General features: G+C 41.1%; 1 protein-coding gene across 1 annotated transcript in view; it reads left to right on the forward strand.

The window, feature by feature from the left end:
• The window catches only part of LOC309630042 (uncharacterized protein), a 173,560-nt gene extending 159,451 nt beyond the window's left edge, over positions 1-14,109 (forward strand). The window contains exon 5 of the mRNA XM_082394805.1: positions 13,553-14,109. Within this exon, the coding sequence (XP_082250931.1) occupies positions 13,553-13,676 (124 nt within the window). The 3' untranslated portion in view covers positions 13,677-14,109. The remainder of the gene's footprint in view (positions 1-13,552) is intronic.
• The last annotated feature ends 4,413 nt before the right edge of the window (positions 14,110-18,522 follow it).

The raw sequence follows: 18,522 nt of genomic DNA on the forward strand, positions 1-18,522 counted from the left end.
CACCTTGAACAGGGGCTAAATTCTTTATGAGATTTCTGTGTCACTGAAGACTTGGCCAGTTTCCTCCTATGAAGAGAAATTATAGACTATCTCCTCTGGCTATCTAGAATGCTTTGGAAAATTTATTGTTATGAAGGGCTAAATGTTACAGAGAGAAAAGGGTTTACCCCTTTAAGTGCCAAAACTTTACTTCAGTGATTTTGAATGAAATCTTTTCCAAAGGCATATACCTTTCCTTTACTTCTTAAATACAAACTTAATTTCACTGGAGGAATGCCAATTACAAACTATGTTACAATAAGAGAAATACTAGACAATAAGTTCATTGAGAAGTGAATGCTGCAAAAACTACTAGTGAAATCCAAATGAGGTCTGTAGTCCATTTAGTGGCAATGTACTGGCATTAGTTTCTTCCCTTTGATCACGGACTAATGTAAAATGATATCATTGGGGGAAACTGGGAGAAGCATACATAGGAACTATTTTTGCAGCTTCTTGTGAGTCTAAAATCATTCAAAATAAGATTTTTTTAAAGTACCCTGAGATCAGGGACTCTTGTTTCAGTTATCAAGTAGATGAATAGAAGGAAGAAAGGAAGGAAAGAAGGAAGGGAGGGAGGACAGACAGGCAGACTTGGGACCTTTAGAGATCTAAAAAACTATATGGGAAAGAGTGTGGAGTATCAAAAATGTGGGAGCTTTAAATGCAGGCAGGCTCTGAGGTATACCCCCTTCCTAGCTTGGTGACAAATGTCTTATAAACTCTGTGAACCTCCACGTTTACCTTTGTAATATAGGGATAAAATACACACTACAGAGGATTGCTGTGAGGATTAAATAGAACAATATGCCCAGTACACCCAATAGAGTATCCATCACCCATTGGGTAGTCAATAAATGGCCCTATTCTAAATGTCCCTGAATAGTGTGTGGTTGTAATTCTTATGTCTTAATTCTGTAGTTCTGGTTTCTAATCATCAGAATTCAGCTCTCACACTTTGATGCTCTGCACCTGCTTCCCTGTTTAGTTTGCTGCTCCTCATCTGCTGTGAGCTTGATAGGATTCTATATGCAATATTAAATCTATATGCAATATTAAATTCTATATGCAATATTAAATTCTATATGCAAAAAATATTTGTGTTTCAGCCCACAGACACTAATTTTAGCTGCTCAGAGACCTTTGTCTTTTGACATACTATTTTTCAGTTGAGTTCTCCATGGATAAGTTTCTTCGATGAGTTCCAGTTAGATGAGACAATGACATTAATAAAAATAACAACAGCCATCATTTATCGATCATTAAAATGCTAACTGTATTGTGTTCGACATACATTATCTCATTTAATTCTCATAGCCCCTCTATGAGTTAACTGTTTTCATCTCTACCCTTAATCTCTGTAGATTAAGAATTTCATCCCTCGCCCAAGGTCCCAGAGCTAATTATCTGCAGACCTGGCTCCTATCACGGAGGATTCCAAAACAGTGTCCTTTCCCTTCACTGCGATTGAAAATATTTTTAAATGGCCCCCGTCCTTAGAGTGGGAGCTAGGTCCCTTTGATGAAGGAGGTAAAGAGGGGGTGAGAAGAAGAGGAAAGGAGGAAAAGAAAGTTGTAGTCAAGAGTCCAGTTCTTTTAAAATCTCAAGAAGGCAACAGTCCTGGAAACAGCATGATTTTATACTGTAGCTCCTTAATAAATGTTTGTTGAGTGTTTCAGAAGAAAACAGCGTTTCCCCAAGCTGCCTAAAGAAAGAAAACTGTCTTATAGAAGGTTTCTCCCTTCTGTATCCTGAGACCCTTCATCCCCTGTGCTGATTACCTCCTCATGCACGGCCGAGCCAGTCAGGAAACGCCTCCTGTCACAGAACCTGAAGCCCTAGGATTTGAATTACATAAATTCCCTGTACAGGCAATCTCTTAGGAATTGTCTACTTTGCATTTTGAAGAATTCCTGTGTTTGGTGACCAGACCTCTGAAGAAATGCTAATGATCTCGCCAGACGGTCCGGTCTGTAGGTGTTCATTGTTCACGTGCTTAGACTCAAAAGGGGAGCCCTGCAGATAGACACAAAAGAGGGAGAAGAGGGCAGAGCTGAGATGGAGGGAGAAAGTGCCTCTTCTATAAGGGAGCAGAGGCCAGAATCCAGCAAGGTTGCAGACGTAACCAGCTGTAAAGTCAGAGGAGTCTTTAAACAGAAAAGGTTCCTGGGCCTTGGCATATATTTCGCAACAGGTTGTGGTGTGAGGGATGTTTGGGACAACTGTAAACAGGAACTGCTGTGTCCTTATTAGGAATAATCACTTCTCCAGGCGGAGAAGCGGCTGTTGAGACTGTGCTCACAACCTCCTTCCTCCCTCCTGGCCCCAGCCTGTCCTCCCCGTTGCTGCTGTAGGAACCCAGTGACGCTGTACTCTATGGTTGCTCCTGGAGACTGCTGCTCAGCAGGACCCGAGAAAAGAAAAAGCCAGGGATTCCATCTGGCGGAGTCTACCTTGATCCCAGCTACTCACAAGAGCTGTTTATTCCCACCAACACTGAGCCTAGTGTAGCCGTCCTCCCTACCGGGTGGCCTTAAGAGCTGTCCAACAGGCCTGGCAAATTTTGTCAAAGCCAGACACTGGGCAGGACTTCAGGGGGTGGGTCTGGGTGCTCAGCAGCCTGGATTTGGAGAGGCCAGCACTCAACAGAAGGTAGGGGCTACGGTAAGAGTGGATTGGTGCTTCATCTTCCCTGTTGGGAAGAGCCGATGCATCTTCAGGTCTCAGTGCCAGAGGTCGTTGCCTAGGGGTCACTCTGAGCCAGTATCACCACTTTTTATCACAGAGGTGATTAAAAGTGTAGGCTGTGTCAACAAACAGTATACGTCAAAATTCTGGCTCTGCCTTTTTCTGGATGCATTTTTCTGAGGATGAAAGTAAGACTTGGCAAATAGCTGAATTAAGGGGAAACAGAGAGTCTTTTAGAAGTCTAGGTATAGGCCAAACTGCCCTGGAGGAGATGAAGGTTATTTATAAAAATTTGGAATTAGGTAGGCTAAGCAAATTTGAAGATGAATATAAAGTCAGTTCTCCACATTTTGAGTTTCAAGAGCTAATGAAATAATCAAATGAAGATGCTAGTAAGAAGGTAGAAAAACAGGAATGGAGTTTAGGAGACAAGTTAGAACTAGATTTTCTTCATCACTGGTTCATGCATGACCCTATCTTATTTTATTTAACCTTTACTAATACGATGAACACTGTGAAACTATAGCCCAACACAAGAACCAACCATTACCAGTAACCCACACCTACCCAATTGGTCATCCATATCCCATCCCTCCACCTCAGAGGAAACCATTATCCTGACTTCTGTGTCTATAATTCCTTTCCTTTGTTTTCTGTTTTATTACATATATCTAAAAAAGTAAATCTAATAAAGTAAATTGATGGATTTTTCTTGGTTTTCAACTTTATAAACAGGTTATACTATAATGTCTGTTGGAACTTTCTTTGGTCACTCAACATTATGTCACTGAGATTCATACCTGTTATGTGAAGCTGAATACTATTAGTTTTCACTACTGTATAATATTCCATTGGGTGAAAATATACTACTTATCTGTTGTCATTAAGTATATGAGTTGTTTCCAGTTTCTTTGCTATTCTGAGCAGTGAGCTATGAACAATTTTTCACATGTCTCCTGGTGCATCTGTGTAAGAGTTACTCTTGGGCTTAAACCCAAGTGTAAGTGGGATTGCTGGGTCATACAGCACACAAATGTTCAGCTCTTCAAGATAACACCAAACTGGTTTTCAAAGTAGTTGCGCCAGTGAGACAAAGATTTGAGAGATATTACCAGGGAGGTGACTATTAAAGCCATGGAAGCAGATGAGTTTGTCCTAGGAGACCATGTAAAGCAAGAAACAAAAGGGGGGATTGAGGTCTGATTCTTAGAAACATGTATGTTCATGTATGTACAGGAGGAAGCAGAGCCAGAAAAGAAAACAAATGGGTGGTCAGAGAGGAGAGAGCACAACCAGGAGAGGTAGAGTCAAGCATGCCAGAGGACAGGGGTGACCAACATCAGAGGATGCTGCAGAGATGATTTGAGAAGGATGAAGGTTGAGAAAAGGTCAGTGACCTTTAAGAAAGCTATTTTTGGCTTTGTGGACTGCTGAGTGTAGAAGCCATATTTCAAGGGATTTATGGGTGAGCGCTGGAGGTGGGGTGGTGGAGAGAAAGATTGTAATTATAAATACCATCGGGATAAGTTTGACAGTGAGTTGAGGAGTAGATATAGAAAGTTGGAGGAGATATCCTAGCTGGGATGTGATTTTTAAATTTTTTTTTAAGGATGGGGAAGACTTGATGTGCTTGTAGTTTCAGAAGTAGAAGCCAGTGGGAAGGAAGCATTTGAAGTAAGAGGTTCATTGTAGAGGAAGGTCTTCTAAGGAATGGGAGAGGATAGAATCTGATGCACAAGTTTGTTCTTGGCAACTCTGTTTCTCTGAAACAGAGAAGATAAAAGAACTTTAAATGGCATAAAAAATTATCGTTGCCATCACAGCAACTAACATTTATAGAGTACACTGTGCAAAAGATCCTGTACTAAGCACGTCACATATTATCTCATTTAATCATCTGAACAGACCTATGGCATGGGTACTTCTTATAATATCTATTATAATTTCCATTTTACAGAAGAGGAAACTGAGGCTTAGAGACATGACTAGACCAGGCTAGTTGTCTGAGGCCATGTTCTCTCAATCATTATGTGTAAGCTGAGAATTTGGAAGTAGAACAAGATTGTGCAAGATGGCAAAAGCTTAGGCCTGAGGCAATCAGAGATGTGAGAGGAATAAAAAAGGCTTGGATTAGGTACCCTTATGTGATAAGGAGTCAGGGGAAGAAGACAGGGAAGTGAACATGTTGGGCTTTTACTATGTTTCGGGCTAAGTGCTAGGCCCTTTGCATACATTGACTTATTTTAATGGGAACAAATTAAAAAGGTAACTAAGAAGTAGCAGGGCTCCTTGGCAATTGGAAAGCGTCCAGTGTAATGGAACTAAGCAGTCTGGGCTTTCTGTAAGTTGCACAAACGACAGGAGCAGGAATCTGAAGAAGACAGTGCAGTTGAGCAAGGGTTGGAGATACGTAAGTGGAAGCCTAGAGGTAAGGGTGTGGATGAGGCCAGAGAGGCCACTTGTTTGCTGACCATGGCCTCTCACAGGGGGAAAAAGGCAAATAAAGTCATGGATCAGATGAACTGAGCTGGGGAATATCAAGGGACTGAAGTTCACAGAGGGGATACAGAGGCAGCCCAGCATTGGCACGGGTGGGAGAGAGGTGGGAAGGTGAGAGGCTCAAGGACTTTCATGGTTTGAGATCTTAGAAGTCGAGCAGCTGAGCACTGAGAGGTCTGCAGTGTGGTCACGCAGGAGGGTGCTGAAGAGAAGAAGATACGGATGAAGGCCGCTGGGACTGAGAAACCAGAAGGCTGGGCTACGTATAGCGCTTTGTAGTTTATGTTGTTTTATAATCTTCATAACCCCCTGGGGGGTAGTTCTTTTTGTGCCTTAGAAAAATTCAAAAATTAAAAAAAAAAAAAATGTCTGTTACTAGAGACAGTACATAGATGACCAAACTTGGGCTCCCCCAATTTAGAAAAAGCAGTCCTGGGATGTGAACCAAGTCGTCTTCTCCAAGTTCCCCTTTTCCTCTTTAGTGCCTGTGACTCCCACTCACCATTCAAGAGTCAGTTCAAATGTCATCTCCAAGAAGTCTTCATCGCTCTTAACACTGAGTCAGGGGCCCTTCTTCTGGGATTTCATGACTCTCTCACCTTGTATCCCAATTGCTCACGTATTTGTCTCTCACTAGGCTAGAGGAAAGTGACTGTGTCTTTATTTCCAGTGCCTGGCATCACTTCTGGCCCAGAATGGGCTCAGTGAAAGTTTATGGAATGAATTAATATATTTGAAAACAATAGACTGGGCCCAGAGACATAGCAAGCCAAGAGACTCTTTCCAATATTTGGACTTACAGTCCCCATAAGTTTGGTTTGAGAAAAATGGTTCTCTATTAAAATAAGGTCAGTGTAATGGGGCTGGTAGAAGGGCAGCCAAGAGAAGCTGGGTTTGGGAGCCTGGGAAGGGGTGGGCTTATCTGGATAGGAATGAGTTCAGAAGAGAGGAGGAGAGACAACTAAAGCAGGACTGAGTGTACATTTGTCAAATTACTTAAGTTATTAATCAAAAGCCCCAGTTTCCTAAGAAGCCACCAGATAAAACCTTAGTGTATCCTGCCTCCATCACCCCGCCCCAACCCCAGAAGAAAGTAGAAGCCACCCACCACAGCTGTGCTTTATTCCTCATTCTTCACACCCACCTTCCCTCTCTCCCCCCTGCCTCCCCCGAACCTCCCAGCCCCCTCAGATGCCTTCAGTTTACACACACAGACCACGTCACTCCATCCCCAGATGCACACCATGCTTGCTCTCTCCTGGGCTGCTTCTCCTCCCCGGTTTCCCAGCCTGGGAGCGGAGAGAGCCTGTTTTCAGTTAAGCCTTTGGTCACACACAGATGCCTTTTCCATTACTCTTGTTTTTCCTCTTGGAGTGTAACATTTCCAATTAATTCTCCACCGGGGAGGAGGCCCTGTATTAACCACCTCCACGTGGGCGTGGGGGGCAGGGTCCCTGGAGGCCAGCCCTGGCCTGCCAACAGCTGACGCCTGGGCAGCCTGCAACAGGAGCTTTCTTCCCTTTGGTGGAGGGAAAGTGACCCTGTGGACACAGTTTGGGGGCATATCGCAGGTTTGCCCACCTCTGTAGCTAAGGTCTATAAAGGGGACCCTCTTCTAAGCTCCTTTCCTGACCCTCTGACAGCCTGAAAACACTAAATGAATCTTGTCTGCAAGAGGACATGGAGTTTGTCTTGCTCTGTTTTAAAACCTAGGGGAAGAGTTAGAAAATAAGGACCATAAGAGACCCATGAAAATCCAGAGGATCTCCTTGTGGAGCTCCACTTTTGTACATACCTCTATAGCATATAATTTCCCCCAGAAATTACAGCAGGGTGTAAGTGAAAATGTTAGGAGTCCCTTCTGTCCTCCAAGGAGAGTTTATATCCCTGCCCTTGTGATATAAGAAAATATACCAAGTTGCTTTGAACTGTGGACGCTGAGCAGTCGACTCTGCTCAATCACTAGTCCCCACGGATTAGCCTCACAAAGAGGAAATTCAAATTGGAGCTTCAAGAAAATGAAAGACTGGCATTTCATGGATCCTAAAGTTTGGGCAGAATTGTCAAAACTGCAAGTTCTTAACCTGTGAATGTCAGGTGTCGGCTGTGATGAGTCCTTCATGTGGTTTTTTGAACTCCAATAGGCCAGACATCGTGCTGGGAGCTTGGCAGCCACTGCGAAGTTTGCCAAGGTAGCTATCGCCATGATCTTGCGTTGCACAGGGCTGCTGTGGGCAAACTCCATCTGTGCAGAGGGCCCGGACTCCATCTCTTTGCCCATTTGGAGCTCCACCCAGGAATCCTTGATACTGGGTTTCACGGGCTGGAGATACATCTGACTGATTCTGGGTTTGGCAAAAGGGACTGAAGCAGTACCCCTTCTGCAGCAGGAAGAATAAAAGCCATGGGAATTGGGTTTGTGGGAAACAGCAGGAGGAGGCGAGGAATTTAGTCTGAAGGGAAGAACTGGACATTCCTGTCAGATTTGAGGCCCAGAGAGCTCTGACAAGCAAAGGACACATGCTGTTTATAATCTTAAATTGAGTAGGCTTGATTACACCTTGAAAGCTTTGTGGCCTCTCTCCCAGGCACCTGGGTCCAATTATCCAGGGCCCCACCTACCTAGAAGAAAAACTGCATCTGACTCTCCCAGACTGACTTCACTCTCACCAGACTCTCATCCTCTTTCTGACATGAATTGAAAGGAATGCAGGTGGTGGAGAGGACCATGGCTGTTGACATACACCCTCCAGAATTTCGTCACTCTTTCATGTGTTACAACTACCTTAAGTTTGATCATCAGCAACTTAATTCCTCTGCACAGGTTCTCTTGGTAACAGTGTCTCCACACTGAAATGCTTATTTTTTTTTCCAACTTTATTGAGGTGCAATTGACGTATAACTGTGTTTTAAGTTTAAGGTGTACAATGTGATGGTTTGATATTCATATATATGTGAAATGATTACCACAATCAGGTTAGTTAACACATTCGTCACCTCACATAGGTACACTTTTTGTGTGTGGCAAGGTCTTTTAAGATCTACTTTCTTAGCAACTTTCAAATATACTACAATACAGTATTATTAACTATAGCCACCATGCTATGTATATTAGATCCCCAGAACTTATTCTGCTTTTAACTGGAAGTTTGTACCCTTTGACCATTGTTACAGTGCTCCCCGCCCCACCCAGCAACCACCAAACTCTTCTGTTTCTATGAACTTAGTTTTTTATATTCTACATATAAGTGAGATCATACAGTATTTGTCTTTCTCTGACTTATTTCATTTTAGCATAATGTTTCAAGTTTCATTCAAATGGCAGGATTTCCTTCTTTTTTATGGCTGAATAATATTATGTCATATATATAAAACAGAATGTTATATATGTATATATATGTATCACATTTTCTTTATTCATTCTTCTATCAGTGGACGTGGGTTATTTCCATGCCTTGGCTATTGTAAATAATGCTGCTATGAACATGGGGGTGCAGATACATCTTTGAGATAGTAATTTCATTTCCTTTGGTTATATACCCAGGAGTGGGATTGCTGGATCATATGGTAATTCTATTTTTAATTTTTTGAGGAACCTCCATACTGTTCTCCATAGTGGCTGCACCAATTTACATTCCCAGCAACAGTGCAAGAGGGTTCCCTTTTCTCCACACCCTCCCCAGCATTTGTTAACTCTTGTCATTTTGATGATGGCCATTCTGACAGTTGAGGTGATAGCTCATCGTAGTTTTGATTTGCATTTTCCTGATGATTAGTGATGTTGGGGACCTTTTCATGTATCTGTTGGCCATTTGTATATCTTTTTTGGAAAAATGTCTGTTCAGGTCCTTTGCCCATTTTTAAATAAGATTATTTGGGGTTTTTTTTGCTATTGTGTTGTATGAATTCCTTATATATTTTGGATCTTAACCCCTCATCAGACATATGATTTGCAAATATTTTCTCCCATTCTGTAGGTTGCCTTTTCATTTTGTTGATAATTCTCTTTCCTGTGCGGAAGCATTTTAGTTTGATGTAGTCCCACTTGTTTATTTTTGCTTTTGTTGCTTGTGATTTTGGTGTCATATCCAAAAAATAATTGCCAAGATCGATGTCAAGGAGCTTTTCTATATGTTTTCTTACAGGAGTTTTATGGTTTCAGGTCTTACATTTAAGTCTTTTATCCATTTCTAGGTAATTTTTGTGAGTGGTGTAAAATAAGGGACCAGTTTGATGCTTTTGCATATCGATTATTTAAAGGATGTATCAGGTGACTTAAAATTATTAGGAAATGGAAAAATGGGTTGGGCAATATTCAGTGTATATTCAATGCATTCAGATCACAGGAATGAGTGCTTTGGAAAGAAAATAGAAAAAATATGGTCTTAGATGTCTAGGAGCAACCCTCCTAAATGGGTAGGCAGAATTCATCCACGTGGAATGGATAATTAGATACTTAAACATGGAGACTAGTGACGGAGGGGAGCTAGATCTTTTAATAAGGTAGTTAGGGAAAGCTTCTCTGAAATGATGCATTTGAGCAAAGACCTAAAGAATGAAAAAAAACAGCCTTATAAAGAACAGGTGAAAAAATTTTCCAGGGGGAAGAGTCAGAATATGCAAAGTCCCTGAGGCTGGAAAGAGTTTGTTCAAGGAACTGAACAGAGGCCACTATGACTAAAGCTAATTTTTAAAAAACATAATGAGATAATATTAAATATAAAATTTTATATACTGTGTTTTCATGTAATATAAAAATACATTTCCTATGTTATTACTTTTTTTCAAAAATATGGTTCTAATGACTTACAACATTCCGTTCAATAAATGTAATATAATTTGCATAACCATACCTTTCAAAAAATACTGTTTCCAACTTTTTGCTTTCACAAGTAGTGGGAGCACAGCTTTATACATAAATACATAAATATACATATGTACATAAATATTTGTCTGAATTTATTTTTCATTAGGAAAAATTGCCAGGAGTGGAACAACTTAGGTAAATAAACATTTTCAAACCAAGTTGCTCTCCAGAAAGTTGGTCTATATTACTCTTTCACCAGCAGTATATGGAGTCCATTCTAGAGTTAGTAATAATTTGAGCAGGATTTTAAATGTAAACTATTAAATAGAAATCCTTAATGTGGGAAACAATTAACTTTAAATTATTGAGAAATGTTAGTATAGAAGTTGCTTTGTAGTATGTAAACCCAAAATACACAGAAGAATCAGTATAAGAGGAAAGTATTATCTCAAATCAATATGTGGCTTTGGGGATATTGTTTATTTGGAAAAACATTAAATTATCTCCTTACCTCATACCATATACACTCCTGATGGATTAAGGAGGTAAACATTAAAAAAAAGGTAAACCACAAAATAACTTTAAGAAAATGTAGGTATATATTTATCATATAATAGGGAAGGAGAAACAAAAAAGAAAGTAAAAGATTGATGGATCTAACTACATATGGATTCAAAACTTCTATTTCAAAAGTACTGTCAATATAAATCCATCCTCTGAGAATAAAATAGGTACACTTAATAGGTTTCTTAATAGTAATAGCTAACATGCACTGAGTACTTGCCAGGCACTTGCTAAGTACTTTTTTTTTAAACATCTTTATTGGAGTATAATTGCTTTACAATGGTGTGTTAGTTTCTGCTTTATAACAAAGTGAATCAGCTATACATATACATACATCCCCGTATCTCCTCCCTCTTGCGTCTCCCTCCCCCCTCCCTATCCCACCCCTCTAGGTGGTCACAAAGCACCGAGCTAATACTTAATCTGCTTTTTATTATTTACTCCTTGTGAGGTGGATACTATTATGTACCATGAACCACTGGCTCCGAGGCACTGGAGTCACCAGCAGTCAATAGTAAGCTGAGCTGAACAGGGGTGGTCTTGGTCAAGCACCTGTCAACTTGCCCAGGACACTTACTGGCCCCGAGACTCTGCTCATCTGCTCCTCACCCTCCCTTGGTAGTTGTCGCCTGCCCGTCAATGGCAGCAGAATAGCACAGTGTGATCTCATTCATTTCGAGGCCAAAGACTGCTGTTTTGTGGACACTGGTCACCTCTGACTTTCTCCTCTACTGTCTAAGCCAACCCAGAAGAAGTCACCATAGAAATAGAAAATATTATTAGAGCTTGTATCACAGATCCAGGGATCGTCTCCACTGAGCTGAGACAGAAAATTAATATGTTTATCAAGAAAGATTACACTTGTCGGCAAAGAGTCTTTTTCAGGCTGTAAGGATAAACAGACAGAGTCGCCAGCTGCCCTCAGGGCTGGTCCCTGGGCAGGGTGCCTGCACAGGGCTGGTAGTATGTGCTCTGTCCACCTCAGCAGAAAACAGGCTGCGGACTTTATCCAACCTCCAATCCCGCCCCAGACAGGCCCCAGCTCTCAGCCACATCTTCCTCTGTGTATTTTTATTATAAGAAGATATTCAAGGGTGATTAAGGGAGTAGAAAGAAATGATTTGTCAGAAAAGATTTAAGAGGCTAAATATGTATGATATGGCTAAACAATGACTAACACTGGCCCCCTCAGCTCCTTGGGAACTCTGTTGGGCCAAGGCCTTGTTTAGGCTGGCGTATGGGCCAAGGATCAGAAGATGGCTCACCCTCAGGTGCCCTTCATCCATCAGTTACCTCTTCCCCATTTACTTATGGAAAGAGCACAGACCCAGACCTGCGTTCAAATCCTATGCTGTGTGGTCTTCAGCAAAATCCTTAACCTAAGAGTTAGTCCTAAATCTCAGTGTCATTATCTGTAAAACGAGGACCTAAACTAACACAGTGGTGCCAGGACTGGTCTGAAGATAGGGGCAATAAATAGGGTTCTGAGGCTGACTCCTTCAATCACCAGTGGGCCAAGAGGACACCATCGTAAGTGATGTGTGTGGCACAGATGGTCACACAGTTGCGGTCCTATCCCTGAGGGTTTCACAGGAGATAAAAATGTCTCCATGGAGGGTGATGCCACGGCAGGTGCAGTGAGTCAAGAATTTGAAAAACCACATGGGAAACAGTGTCTACAAAGAGAGTGGAGCCTCTGGTTACCGATAAGATGTATTGACTCCCTGCAGAGGGCTCATGAGAAACAGGGCCATCAGTAAGCAGCTAAGAGCTAAATGTACAAGCCAGAAGGCTTCTTTGGAAGCTGACAAAGATGCAGCTAAGAGTAGAATATGCAAACAACAAATCTCATAGTTAAAGTTGAAGAGCTCCAGAGATATTTGAGTGCTCAGCAAGGCAGGTCTGCTATGCTAAATTCAGGGGCCTTGTTGGAAAATACTAGGACCCTGAATCAGCATGGGATCAATAGGACAGATGCCCCTGAAGATTTTAACAAGCACCACTTCCTTAAACTTTCAGCGTTTGCAGAGTTGGCTCCCTCCTTGTTAGTCAGAGGTAACATTTCCCCTGTGCTGGAAGATGCTGCAGAGGTCCCTTGCCCAGAGGCCACACCCCCTCAAGAGCTGCCCCCAACTCCTCTTCTGGATGATAGGCTAATAACTAGGGTTAAATCCTAGTATAAGTAGGCTGGGGAGGTGCTGAGCTTGATAAAGAACGAACAAGACAAAGCAGATGGGCAGCCAACAAGGATGCTTCTCAGTATCTACAAAAAAAAGTCAAGAATGGAGGAGCAGGAGGCTGAGGGCAGTCGCAGATCATAAAATGTCATGATCTCTTCCTCAGTTCCCAGACCTGAGCCTGTTTTCATATCTGGAACCCACTGAGTCATGAGATGTGACATCATAGCAAGGTTATACTGTGATCATTCCCCTCATCTTTCCCCAAAGGGATCTATTTACCCCAGTGACTATATATTGCAATGCAGGGGATAATCAATTATTTTGAGGACTATTGGACACAGGGTCTGAGTAGACATCAATACCTAGAGACCCAAAGCATCATCATGCCCCCCACCCCATTAGAATAGGGGACTATGGGAACCAAGTAATAATGGAGTCCTGACTAAAGTCTGGCTCACAGTGGACCCATTGAGTCTGTGGATACACCAAGGGGTCATTTCCCCAGAGTCCAAGTATATAATTGGAAATGATATGCTTGCAGTTGGAGTAACCACCTCATGGGTCCTTAGCCTGCTGAGTAGAGTTGCTATAGTGGGGAAAGCCCAAATGGAAACCTCTTAAACCTCCCCCAACATCCTCCAATGCTGGGCCAAGATAGGAAATCAAAACCAATCTCATATCCTGGGGAGGGAGTGTGGCAGAGATTATTGCCGACTTTAAAGACCAAAGGACACAGAAGTGGTAGCCCCCATCATATCTTCATTTAATTCACCAGTCTGACCGCTGAAGAAACTGGATGGATCCTGAAGAATGACTGTAGACGACTGCAAGGACAACCAACTAGTAGCACTGACTGCAACTGCTGTGACAGACCTGGTATCAGTTTTAGAACAGATTAACGTGGCTGCAAGTACATGGCATGTGGCCATTAATCTGGTGAATGCATTCTTTTCAATCCCAATGAGAAAAGAGAACCAGAAACAGTCTGCATTCATGTGAAATGAACAGCAATATTTATTTACAATTTGCCTTAAAGCTATGTTAACTCCCCTGCATTTGTCATAATATAACCCAAAGAGATCTAGACGACCAGGCCATCCCGAAGAATATCACATCTTCCATGGATGACCACACTGATTAGGCAGGAAGAACAACAGGTGATTAGTTCACTGGAGGTCTTGTTAAAATGCATATGCTCCAGAAGATGGAAGATAAATCCTATGAAGATTCAAGGACCTACCACTTCTGGGAAGTTTTTAGGGATCCCAAAGTAAAAGACAATTTTTTTTTTTTTTTTTTTTTTTTTTTTTCACTAAGCACCCCCAGCACAAAGGAGGAGGCTGGCCGCCTGATAGGCCTCTCTGGATTCTTGAGGCAACACATTCCACTGTTTCAGTCTATATACTGGGGGACACAAAAAGGCTGCCTGCTCTGAGTGAGACACAGCAGAAAAGGGCTCCGTAGCAGGTCCAGGCTACAGTGGAAGCAGCCCTGCCTCTTGTGCCATGTGACCCAGAAGACTCTATAGTGTTGGTAGTGGGAAACCTTGCTATTATGACAGATGAGAAATTAGTTCACTATGTAACCCAACACTTCTTCTATTTTCAGTTTTTCTGTTTATTTCCATTATAGATTTAAATTACACTTTTATGCATAGTTCTGTCACCTGCAGGCTATATTTCTTGACTTCCCACTTTGAAAGTAAGGATATTAGCATCCTTTTTCCATTTTTCCATATCCCAACTTCCATCCTCTGTAACGTTTACATTGTCAAGTTGATAACATTTATATTCTGTTCTTCAATTGTAATTAAGTTTCCATTTTTCATCTGTAGATTGACCCTGAAAGTTCAAAATCAATAAACTATGTTAACATCATTATGGCTCTGTAATAATTATTCACTGCAATGCCAAGTGCCTCACAATGATTATATTTCCTTACTTTCTTAGTGTTTGATTCTTCCTGGAGTTTCTAATTGCCTTTGTGAGGTATTTCCCCCTCTTTTTTATTTGCCTTTGTTACAGCTGCATTTAACAAAACCCCTTCTTTTGATGCCACCTACTTGTTTTTCTGGAAGATATTTCTTCTAGACCCTTCTGCCCTCCTGCTCTGCTTTTTAGTCTGCTGCACAGCTGTTGTACTGGAACTACTGGAACTGCACTGATCTAGCTTGGATCTGTTTTTTTCTGGATACCATATATTTCTCTTCTCGCTTCCTCCCCTCCCTCCCTCACTCCCTTTTCCTCACTTCTTCTCTCCCACTTTTCTCTCTTTCTGTATATCCTCAAATAAGATGGTTGGACAGGGTATAGAATAAGTTTAAGTAAGTTTTCTCCTAATATGAAGACATTGTTCTCTGCATTCAGTCATTTCTGTTGAGAGATCTGATGCTGATCCTAGTCTCATTCTCCGTTTTTTTGTGTTCAGTTTTTGTTTCTTGGAAGTTTTTGGATCTTCTGTTTCACCTTGATGTTCTAAAATTTCACAACTAGGTGTCTAGGTGAGCATTTTGTTATTCACCATGCTGGGTACTCAGTGGGACCTTTAAATATGAGGACTCATGTCCTTCAGTTCTGTGAAATTCTCTTATTTATTTTATAATTTTATTTCCTTCATTTCCTCTGTTTCTTATTTTGATATTTCTATTAATCAGATATAAGAACAATTGGGGTGATATTTTCTGTCTCTTTTATCTTTATACATTTTTGTCTTTTAAATTTTATTTTCTAGGAAATTTTCTTTATATTTTACTTTCCAACTGAGAAGAGAAATTTACTATTGTTTTATTTTTCAGGTAGCCATAGTTTTAAGTGCTTTTAAATAGCATCCTTTTCTTGTTTTGCTTAGCTATTACAAATTATTGTATTCTCAGAGAGATTTGAGAAATCGTTCATAAAACAAGACTTGTAGGTCCTTTTTACAGTTCTGTTTTGTTTCTCTGAATTTTCTCCTACTTCCAGTCTTTTCATATGAGTTTCTCTTCATGTTTCTCCTTCATGTTATAAGATCTTTGGTTCCTCATTTATATTTAAATATAAAGCAACAGGCAGATACAGTTTGAGCTTTGTGTACACAAGTGAAGCAGATCAAAAGGGAGTATTTACTCCAGGGGTGATGGGACAGTTGACAGTACGTTTGCTTTGAGACACCTAAAGGCCAGAGGTGCCAACTTCCACAATAGTTCCCTTGGTTTTCCCCAAGGAGTTTGGTCTGTTTCTTTAGAGTAGACCCCCTCCTTTCTCCCATTTGGAGTTACATACCTGACTACCTGGCACTTTTGCAGGCAGTTGGTGGGGGTGTGTTGAAAGTTGACTGTTACATCTATCGAGTCTTGCCTTTTCTCCCTATATGTAGACCGCTTCCTCCTTGGCTGCAGCCGTCTCTGCATGTACATTGTCAGCCCTGTCTCCCCCGCGCCGCTCCATCAGTCACTGCTCTTTCTTCTACTTTTAGTCTTCCACCAATATGTTGAAGCCTCTTGTGCCCTTTTCCATCCTGGTTAAAGAGAATTGATAACTTTTTTATTATTCCTTTAGTATTATTGGATATATTTTGGGGAGTGAAGCCGTAAAGGTGTATGCTTAATCAACCACCTCGAACCAGAGATTTCTATCTTAATATTATTACTTTCTAAAGCCTCAATTATGATGTTATTACTACCTACAGCACACATCAATAGAAATTAATATCTCTCATATTCACCTATTCTTTTATTTAACCATTTTTTTAATTGAAGTATAGTTAATTTACAGTGTTGTGTTAGTTTCAGGTGTACAGCAAAATGATTCAGTTATACATATATATGTGTACATATATATATATATATATATATATATTCTTTTTCAGATTCTTTTCCACTATAGGTTATTACAAGATACTGAATACAGTTCCCTGTGCTACACAGTAGGTCCTTGTTGTTGATCTATTTTATATATAGTAGCGTGTATCTGTTAGTCCCAACCTCCTAATTTATCTCTCCCCCACCCGCCGCTATCTCCTGGGTAACCATAAGTTTGTTTACTATCTCTGTGAGTCTATTTCTGTTTTGTAAATAAGTTCATTTATATCATTTTTTTAGATTCCATATATAAGTGATATCATGTGATACTTGTCTTTCTCTGACTTACTTCACCTAGGATGATAATCTCTAGGTCCATCCATGTTGCTGCAAATGGCATTATTTTATTCTTTTTTATAGCTGGGTAATATTCCATTGTGTGTATATAATATATATATACACATATGTGTACACCACATCGTCTTCATCCATTCTTCTGTTGATGGACACTTAGGTTGCTTCCAGGTCTTGGCTATTGTAAATAGTGCTGCTATAAACATTGGGGTGCATGTATCTTTTCAAATTAGAGATTTCTCCAGATATATGCCCAGGAGTGGGATTGCAGGATCATATGGTAGCTCTATTTTTAGTTTTTTAAGGAACTTCCACAGTTCCATATGGAACTGATTTCCATAGTGGCATTCCCACCAGCATTGTAGGAGGGTTCCTTTTTCTCCATACCCTCTCCAGCGTTTATTATTTGTAAACTTTTTAATGATGGCCATTCTGACTGGTGTGAGGTGATACCTCATTGTATTGACAGTTTTGATTTGCATCAGTGTTGAGCATCTTTTCATGTGCCTGTTGGCCATCTCACCTGTACTTTCAATTCCCACTCCCACTATCCAGTTCTGACTCTCACTACATCTCACCTAGGTTATTACAATTAACTGACTAGTCCTCTAGCTTGAATCTCTACCTTCTTCCATAAACCATAACTCAAATCATGTCAGTTTCCTGCTCAAAAACCTGTAATGCTCCCTACTGACTGTAAAAGAAAACCTAACTTTGCCTAGCATTGAAAGTTCTCAATAATCTGTCCTCTGAGCAATTTTATCTCTGTCATTTATCAGATTACTTCTTCCTCCTAGAATGTCCCTACTTCCCATCTCTACATCTTGAAGTCTTCTCCCCCCCCCCCTTTATTCACACCACAGCTAATGTGCTACCTCCTTCTGGAAGACGTCATTGATTTGTTTACTCTCTCTCCATGCCTCTCCCAACTCTGAGGTCTTCCAGCCCACTGGCTGAGCCACTCTCAGAGCATCTGTCACCAAAGGCCTGTACGAGCTTCCGAGGGCAGAGACCTGTGTCATTCATGTCTCTACGACCAAGCAGAATGGCTGGCACATAATAAGAATTCAGGGATTATTTGTTCAAGCAAAATGACTGAATTTGCTTTTCTCTTTTTCTAAGAAGTAGCCACCTTCTAAGATTGCCATGCAGACCTCTGCCCACTGCATTTAGAGCTTGGCAGATGATAGTATTTGAATATTATTTGGTGAATGATTGGATGTTATAACTACCTTGTTTTTCCTTAGGGAAACGTGAAAGCCCTGCAATTTATCACCTTAGTATCGACCAGGTAAATCTAATTTATGCTAAAATAATAATGGAAAAGGGCTAAAATTCAGGCTCTCAGGACGTGGTGAGCATTTGAACTGAGGTTGTTTAGAAACACAGCCTTTATTATCTCAGAAGACCCCAACAGTCAGCCATTAGCCTGGCTGGGCCCCTGCCTACCTGGATAGTGGAGCTGGAGAGACCAGGAATCAAGGGGAGAGAGGGAGAGCCAGAGACAGACAGTACCAGTGGGACAATGTTTAAATAACCAGGCTGCAGCCCTATGAAACAAGGAAGGCGATGACTGTCCGAACAGCTAGTAGTGACTATCGTGGAGGTATTTA

The sequence above is a fragment of the Balaenoptera borealis genome (genome assembly GCF_965194805.1).
Source record: "Balaenoptera borealis genome assembly, chromosome: 5".
NCBI lineage: Eukaryota > Metazoa > Chordata > Mammalia > Artiodactyla > Balaenopteridae > Balaenoptera > Balaenoptera borealis.